At 31.0% G+C, this 9,582-nt stretch overlaps 1 protein-coding gene across 1 annotated transcript; it reads right to left on the bottom strand.

Moving 5' to 3' along the window:
• Positions 1 to 357: 357 nt before the first annotated feature.
• On the bottom strand, positions 358 to 2,798 carry LOC116115084 (abscisic acid receptor PYL8). Its single transcript, XM_031401221.1, has 3 exons — positions 2,466 to 2,798; positions 1,467 to 1,682; positions 358 to 986 (listed from the first exon to the last, which is right to left on the bottom strand). Exons 1-3 carry the CDS (start codon positions 2,604 to 2,606, stop codon positions 768 to 770), a joined length of 576 nt encoding a protein of 191 aa, XP_031257081.1. The 5' UTR covers positions 2,607 to 2,798; the 3' UTR covers positions 358 to 767.
• Positions 2,799 to 9,582: the final 6,784 nt, after the last annotated feature.

The raw sequence follows: 9,582 nt of genomic DNA, 5'->3' as shown, positions 1-9,582 counted from the left end.
ATTGCAATTAATTTAAAGATCTTTCTTTGGAAAGAAACAAAAGGTGAAATAACCGATTTCTTCGACTGAAAATCCAAGTTTCTACCCCTTCTTTCAAGTCAAAGGTTGACTTGACGAGTACCCTCTTCTTGATGGTACTCTATTAAAGTCGCTGAGCACAAGAATTAAACCATTTGAAACTTGAATCTCATTTAAGCAAGCTAGATCTAGATGAGCTGCATTCCATTTTTGAACTCCCTGATTCAGTAAAGCGTCGTTCTGAACTTTCAACTGTTAGTACTAACAGACAATTATTTAGTATAGTAAATGGCAGTGACAAGCCTCCACCTACAAACACAGCGAGCCTATTGTTGGAGATTAACCAAACTTTTCATTTTTACTGCTCTGCCAGGATCTAAAACATGAAACCAAGATATACAAGAACTAACCCTTTCCAGTACATTTTATATATACACATAGACGTAAAAGCACGAACAAAACTCTGGAAAATACAGAGAAAACGATAACCTAGTCTCTTTCTCTTTTTTAACTTTTTCATCATATAAAAGTGAAACCTTTTATAAGAGCTGTGGTTCTTGACCTACTTAAGACACTGAACATACTCAAAAACAAAGACACAACATAACAAAAGGAAAATGTGTGCGTATAAATGATGAAATAAGTACTAATGCCAGTCCGTCTCCAAAGCCTCCGAGATACGAAAGCCTCGAAAGCTTCATCCTTGGCAACCAGAGCATTCGACATCAGCTCTCTCATCCCTACTTTTCTTAAATCCGATCAATGGGTTCAGTCCTATCCTGCACTGCAAGCCGCTCAGAGACATCAGCAAGTGATTTGAGATTGCACTTGATTAAAGCTTCAACAAAGTAGCACGTATCATCCTTGGTGTTGCCTTCCGGCACATCCACCACAAATGACTCAAGCACCAAAGTCCCTGGCCTTCCATCGATGATCTCTGGATGAAGGGAAATGATCGAAGAGTAGTTCTGAGAAGGGAAAGCCAAGACAATCACAAACAAATAGCAGGTTCAACATAATTGCATGAAAACGGAACCACAGACCTAGAAGTCAGCAAGCAAAACCAGATATTAAGCAGCAAGCTTTATAAAGGAACTTTTAGGCTTCAGGTTTGGTCAATATTGTGAACTAAAGCTGCTCAAAGGAAGCATATCAGCAGTTGGCAAAGTCTTGCTGCTCTATTAAAATGCCAATTCCATGAAAAACCAACCGTGTGCTTAAGACAATAAACTCTTAAACTCTAGTTAATATCAACACACACAACACAACAACTTGCACATCACAATGCAAAAGATGCAATAACCCCATCTACTTCGAGGGCACAAGTCAGACGTGCGCTAAGAAAACCGTTTAATCAAATAAAGAAAGAACCATAATAGGATGTAAGGATATGAGGAATGAGAGTAGAACAATGGGTTAAATCAGAAGGGGAAGAAAAAGTTGAATACCCTGAGTCTGTGATCGCCACCAATAATCCTGATTCTGAGAACATGCTCTTCATCATCAAGAAGTTCTAGTCTTTCGGTACTCGTGGTGGCAGGAAGACCAGACTTAACATCAACTTCTCTGAGACTCCCGATCTCAAGGTTTCCCTGCACAACACACCTGCTGATAAAAGGCTTGTACTTCTGCGGTTGATCAAACCTCCTCACCAAAGACCATACCTGTAAAAGGAATTTTCCAGATATGAAGCATCCCTTAAACAAAGAACTCAAGCAATGCAATAACTTACTGAATTTCAACAAAAACAGCTTTCAAGCTCTATAAGTTTGGAAGAACAGGTAATTTCTACATCAATCAAAAGTCATTTATCAACTGTCCCATTCTTAAAGCATATTCTTGGTTAACATAGCATCTCTAACTCCAACCACGCATTTGGTAGGTTAAAGAGAAGAATTTTGAGCCATATGTTTTTTTTCTGTTTCCAAGAATCTCAAAAGTAAGAATCTAAAATTTAAGAAGATAACCTTTTCCTTACATTTTCTCAGAAACCAAACAAACTATATAATCAAAACTTGCAGAAAGCCCGTTGCTTATCATAATCATACCTCACAACAGCCTTGAGAAACATATTGACTCAATTAAAAAACCAGAACCCAACACACCGACTTACTAAAATAAGCAAGAATACATCAAAGCCACATCAGATTCAAACAAAAAACAAATCTTTTAAAAACAACACAGATCAAGATCAAGTACCCTCACATAAAACAAGTCAAACATCAAAAAACTTGACCAAAAAAACAACAAAATCTCACAAAAGGAAACCACAAATCCAAAACCCACCAATCCCACATTGAAAATCACTGAACCCAGATTTCAAGATTGAAACTGGAACCCATTTGAATGAACTTCTCAAACATTCATAACCCGAACTCTATTCATCACCAAAAGAAAATCTAAAAACAAAATAACACACATAAAAATAAATAAATAAAACATATTACGAGATGAACAGGAGCTCTGATGTGCTTGATGAGAACAGAACTACACTGATGATCAGCTACATCGTGTGTATGATGTCTTCTAATATGCTCACTTTCATCAGCTCCAAACACGTTTCCATTAGTATTATCATTGCCGTTCATTCTTGCCAAACGCTGCCTTACCTCTCACCTTCTGCTTATAGCTTTTTTCTCACGGACTGTATTAGCTTTTCAGTTTGTCTTTATAAACAAGAACAAGAAGTAGTAGTAGTAGAAGAAGACGAAGAAGAAAAAGAAAGTGTCTTCCTTTTTCTATCTATCATCTCATTCTCATCACCTGAAACCATAAAAATACCAACACCAACTACAAATATCGTTTCTTATAAATAACCATTTCTGTTTTGTAATCTAGCTACTTCTAAACCGACCCTGCATTTTTTATTATTTACGGATGTGCCATTCCTTTGTCTGCTTCTGACAACTTGTCTCTTTCTGACGAAAATACCCTTGGTGTTGGTTATACTTGATGAATTATTTCTTTCGCAGGCCGGTGCGGTGGATCATGGTTCATGTGATCCGTGTTAGCCGCTTCTTATTATTTTCAATTTTTTATTTTTAAAAATTAAATTTATAATCGGATTAATTAAATCCCTAATATAATTTTTTTCTTAATTCCCATTAATTTTTTTTTAATTTTTGCTGAAGCAAACTAAAAAATCTAGTTATGTTTATTGTAATTGTTTTTAATTTCATTTAATTTTTGTCAATAATTTACAGTATCTCAAAATTATTGACTATTTGAAATTAATTAATGCCAAAATTCTATTACTTCATCACTCAGGTGACCCCACACGGTCAATTTAAACGCCGCCACCACGCGCATGAGAGGGAGATTTAAAAAGCAATTATATTTATCCTTAAACAAAAGTACTTTTATAAGAAAAACGTACATTTTGATTGAAGCTTGAGAAGGCGCAGCCTTACTCCAAAAGGCGTAAAATAGCATGGTTCTCAAAAAAGATTCGAGAGTTTAATCCACGCTTTGGGTGAGAGCGTTAGAATATTTTGTTAGTTTAAAATATATTAAAGTCTGCCGCGGAAACGTGCTCGGAAGGTTAGATGCACGTGACGCGCTTTAGAACCTTGTGCTATGCTTGTAAACATTCAAATTGGTATATCAGCCTTTTTTTATTGTAATTTCAAAAATTAAAAATTAAATAAGCAAAGAAAATAGTTTTTTTAATAAATAAAATTATATATGTATGAAATTTTATGTTAATCTTTATTTATTTATTGAATTTTCATAATAAGAAATTTGATGACCCATTGATAATTATTTTTGACTGAATTTTAATGCTTAATCTAAATATTAAGTTTTTTTAATTTAATTAAAAAACTGACTATACTCAGAAACAAATATGGGTTTTTTTTTTTTTTTAATATATATAGAATATTTAAAGAAATTGGATTGTTATGAGGATAATTTGGTCATTTGAATTCATAGTGCCTGAAATGGCTTTATGAAAATAAGTTGATGATTATGGAAGTTTAATGAGGGAAACAAAGTAATTAAGTAATGTTTTTAGTAATTTTAAATCCAAATTATTACACTAATAACACTCTAATAGTTTAATTGTTCTAGAAAATCAATACCTTCTTTTAATATATTTAATTTTTATTTGACAAAACAAATATATTTGTTTGAGATTGATAATTTTGTGGAGGTTTATAAAAGATATGAAAATATGAAAATACGACAAAACGCATGAGTATCTGATACGTAATATTTTTCATTTAACTCATACATTACAATGAATGTGGTTATGGATTGTGTCATTAAAGTAATATTACGACAAAACTATTATATATGCAGAGATTCCTCTCCGTCGTTTCTTAAAATTAAGTGATATCAAAGACATTATTATTGTTTCTCGCTAACGTTTTTAATTAAGAAAGAATCTCTCATTCAAACGGGTTCTATGTATCTCACATTCTACGAGAAAGTACGTGCATCATCCATTATGTGCGAACAAAAGAAAAGGTTATATGCCACAAAATGTTCCATTGTTTGTTATATTCTTCTATAAAATATAAATATAATGGAATACCATCATTCCGAACGATACTTTAAAAAAAAAAATGAAAAATGACATAAGTTGCATTTCGATAAACAAACACTCATTAAAATATATGTCGAAAAAAATATAAAGTTTAATGACAATAAGTGTCCATTAATTACCCACCCATAGATAGTCGGGTGATGCTTATAGTTTTAGGTTCAATTCTTTCGTTGAGGACAAAGATAATACTTTTACTCATGATTTATATGTAAGCTAGTCCTATAATATAGCAATCACATGCTCTCTTTATTTTCTTTATTTGTATATTAATTTGACACAAGATCCTATAAATATATATTAATATATGTTCATCTATGAATTGAGGGATGGCCACCCAATGGAAATCTAATCTTTAAACCAATTGAAAGTTTGAAACAATCTGACTGACACTGTTTAGATTATATTTATGGTCTCATTTTATTGTGGCTTGTGACAGAGTGTATTCCATTACTGAATTTATTGCTTATTCTTGTTGGCTACTATTTTATTTATTATTGCTAGCTTCAGTATTAATTAATGCATAAATTGATTGGATGCCTGTGTCTTCATCAACCCACTCTCTCATAACCCTAATTAATTAAGTTAATTATGAAGAATGTGAGAGATGACCAATCATTTTATGATGTTTCTATTAACAGTGGATTGCATTTTTGTTTTCTTAAACGAAAACAATTTCTTATGAGTATGAAGTTTTAACTGCATTGTTGATAATCAGATAATCAGATTGGTTGAAATTGAATTGAAGATGACCAACTTTTTTAGGTAAAAAAAATAATGGTCTTGGGTTGACTTTCTGCCCTTTTCTATCATTTTTTATGAAAGTGATACAAACTTACCCAAATCATTTCAAATATACATTGAATCTTTATAAGCACATACCAACAATCATAAATACAAAAAATAAATAGTGGGCTTTGCAACAGTCGAGCCAATTAAGTAGAAATTATCTGTTTTCTAATGCTTACAAAATGACCTAGTTTACTTCTCCTCTTATGGCCAGATGAAAAACCCTTTAACTATTGAGGTTAGCAATACCTAGGGTTTTTGTGTTCGAGTCGCAGGAGAGACACTTACTATATATGTGCAATTTTCTTGGTCGATTGAACTTGTAAGGTATTTCGTAGCCTTGGGGATTAGACGACCTCAACTGAAAATTGTGCACCAATACCTAAGATACTAAAAAAAAAATGACCCAGTTTTTCATTATCTACCTATATGGGATGTTGCTATATGTATAGGCAAAAATTAAAATGCATGCTTATTTCAACTAATAATTTTATAAATATGTACATGCATTATATTTATTGGGGTTAGACTGCTAGGATAGTTTTTCTCTAAAAAAAATTAATAATAATTAACTTTGGTCCAATATAATTATCTCTAAGTCATACATATCAATTAAATCTTAAATTTTTTCTTTAGTATGCAAATTGAATGATTAAAATTATAAAGTTGAAGGTCTTTATGGATGCTTCCAGGAATAAAGCATGAAAAAAGGCCCACAATTGAGCATTCATGTGGCTCTCTATGCTTATCAAATTTCTTCCAGATTTTAATATATATACCTAATTTCATTAATTAAAATATGAACAAGTAATAAGTTGGCAGAGCAGGAGAATTTATTGGGTAGCCCATAAACCAATATATGTGGGATATGGGAGGCCATAATTTTGTCTGCTTGTCTTCTCTTTTTTCAAGCACAAAACTTCTGCTTCCTGCTTCCTACCATCAATTAGCCACACCCTTTTTCTCGTATTTATCCGAGTTCAATCCTTTTCAATTCCTTAAACAACATAATGATTTGTGCATGAATAATTAGAGATGAGTCTTTTTAACACTAGTCAAATAATTATTGGCCCCAACCCAATTTCACCAGTCCTATTCAATAATCGACTACCACTTTCTCTACATTGTTTTAGAGGTATGAATTTGTATTGTATCCTTAATTGGGCATGCTAATAAAATCCTGAAACTGTTGCCAGTCGTTTTCATTTTCAGGACCCTTTTTACCAAAAGGGTAAGTTTCAATACTGTCCTAATAATTTGTAGAAAAGGTGAAATGTTTTGGTTATAAATTAAAGGGAGTCAAGTAACAATTTTGGTCCCTTAGGTTTAGTCAAACTAACATTAGGTCCAGAAGAATATAAAAGTAATGCTTAGGTCTTTGTCAATTAACAATTGTAAATAAACATTCTTTTTTTGTATAAGTGTAAAATACCCCTAATATTTTCTTAATGTCAATTACATTAAAGAATTGCTTACTAATGTCTAATAACAACTTAAGTGTTACTTTCAGATTTTATTGGACTTAAAAGTAAAAAGCCAAACCTTAGGGATCAATAATAAGGGTCCGAAGGTACTTTATTGACTTTATAGTCTTAATTATTTGGCGTTGTTTTTGAGAGACAAAATTTCAAAATGTCCTATGACCCGTTAGCAGAAAGTTTTAATTAATTAATTAACTTGGAATTATTGTTAATTAAAATTTTGGAATTAAGCTTTAATTAATGTAGTCACCATTTCGTAAGATTCAGAGTGTCAGGTTGTGGATTCGTGATGCATCATCGAATCAAAGGAGTTTAAACAAAAGTATTAGTGCTTTAATTGCCAACAGGTGTCAAATTTTTGTTTAGGCCTTTTTGGGATCTTGGTCATTTTATATGTAACCACTTCAGAGAATAAATCTCAATTTCGCATCATTTAAAACCCTAGTTTATGCCTTCTTTCTTTGAGATTGCTTGTACTCCAATTAAGATTAACTTTTACATAATTATAAAAAAAAAAAAAAAAATAATTTTTATATTGACGTTGAAAATGATCTTTCAATAAGAAAGTTTGTCGTGTTTACATATCATTTTATTTTTATTATATAATAAATAACGAGATAAAAAGAGTAATTACGGCAAATATGGTTAAGATACCCAAGAGAACAAAAATCTTGATTGAAGTAAGTCCACATGTTACTCTAATTTTATGTGCTTAATTCTAAAGCAAAATTGTGATTATTTTGATAATCACACACAACAAATCACCATCAAATGTGATCTGATACCCGTGATCCTAAAGATATTTTTGATATTGAAAAGAGAATGAACTTTCTACTATTACAAAGTATCAATCCTGTTTGATATGTTAAACTAAATAATTAAGGTTAATGTACATTGCAAATCCAAGGCTGCATCCACTAACTCACATATTTAATCAATCTCTCCAAATCCTTGTAATTATTTGTACAAGTGTTAGAGGATTTCAGCCCCCACTATTGACATTAATTAGTTAAATTAAACTTTCATATTAATTAATGATGCTACCAAATTAATCAACTCAACAAGGAAGAGAACCACAAAAATTCCTTCAATTTTTGCCTTAAAAAAAAAATTGATCATATTTGCTCACAGCCATAAAAATGGCACCCCACATACTTGGATTACCAACAATAATTTATTAATTATTTTTGAAATTTGGTCGAATTAAAGATAAACTCAAATTGAGGTTTTAGATTAAAAGGGAGAGAGATTCGATTGAATGAGTATAAAGGAAAATGTTGAATGCTGTCTTGGTTTCTTCTTTCTTTAGCCATCAACATTGAACAATAAGCCAAATTACTTAGAATATTCTGCATATATTTTTAGTTCTAGTGAGTGACCAAATTGCTCCTCATCATAAAACTTTGAGCTGGTACAGTTCTAGAAATCGTCAAAAACCAAATTTGAGATTGAAAATGATGGTATCAATATGGATAAAAATTCGTAAAAGTTTGGAGCTTTCTTTAATTTGTAAGCTTTCATGTAAAATTTAATTATAATTCCATAATTAATAACTTTTTTTCTTTTTGTAATTTGTTACGTGAAGAACAATTTTATCAGGTTCTATTCCTCATTTAATTATATGAGATTTAAGTAAGAGACCGTGATAGTGAGTTGTTGAGCTAGTCTCACCCGAAGATTAATTGAAATATGCATAAGTTGATCCAGACATCTTGATTAAAAAAAAAAAAAAATTGCTATATTTATTTGTTTTTTTGGGCTTTCCGCACTTTCCTTTTCTAAAAGATGTGGACTTTAAGTAAGTTAGATGCAACAAGTAAAGGCTTGAGAAATCTTTTGCATGGAATTTGCCTTTTTTTTTTTTTAATTAAAAGAAGTTAGGCAAGAAATTATGAATAAAAGAAATTCTCTTCTAACTAATGAAAATTGAAATTTTGCTAAATTTGAATGGGAATTAAAAGGTTGAAGAGATTTAAATTAGATGAATTTTTAAAATCCAGAAAATCTTCTATTTTGAACTTGTTATTAATAGTTAAGGCCAAAAACAAATGAATATTAACTTATTCCAAAAATATCCCTTCTCCTAACCTGCAGATTATTTGTTGCTCCCTAAAAGACGCTTTGAGTTTTATTGAACTTGCAACAGATTATGGAAGTTCCGTCCAGCAAATTTAGGAGAAACTTTGCTTCCATTAATTAAATAAAATAGAATAGTATACAGATTTTAAAAGGGCATTTTTGGAATAATCAGGTGGGATTTATAAAACCTAATTTTATTTATAATTTTTGTTTTAATTGGGGTTTAAAAAGAGATTTAGTGAGGCTAATTATATAACACCACTCAAGATTTTTCAGCTTGATAGATCTACGCCCATTTTTCCAGGCCGGGCCCGAAGAATGGGCTCTATGAATTCAGGCCTATTAAAATTATGAAAACGGCGTAGCTAGAGACATACAACCATTTATAACCCTCTAAATCCCATTCAATACCGAAAATAACCTTCTAAGCTTTTAGGTTTATTTTCCTCAATTTTAAACTTAATTAGGTTTTTTGTTTACACTTTTATTCTCAAATCAAACTTAGTTTTATTTTTTCACTTTTTTTTTCTCCCAATTTCCTATTTTCATCTTTTTTTTTCTTCTTCAGATTATTATATTTTTTTTATCAAATAAACAAATATTTAAAATAAAATAAAAAGTTTCAATAATTATGAAAATTTAAGGTTAGGGTTTATGTAAGATTAAATGTTA

Source organism: Pistacia vera, unplaced genomic scaffold, assembly GCF_008641045.1.
Source record: "Pistacia vera cultivar Batoury unplaced genomic scaffold, PisVer_v2 Contig730, whole genome shotgun sequence".
NCBI classification, from domain to species: domain Eukaryota; kingdom Viridiplantae; phylum Streptophyta; class Magnoliopsida; order Sapindales; family Anacardiaceae; genus Pistacia; species Pistacia vera.
Note: the sequence above shows the minus strand (reverse complement) of the source record. Positions and strands in the feature narration are given on the sequence as shown.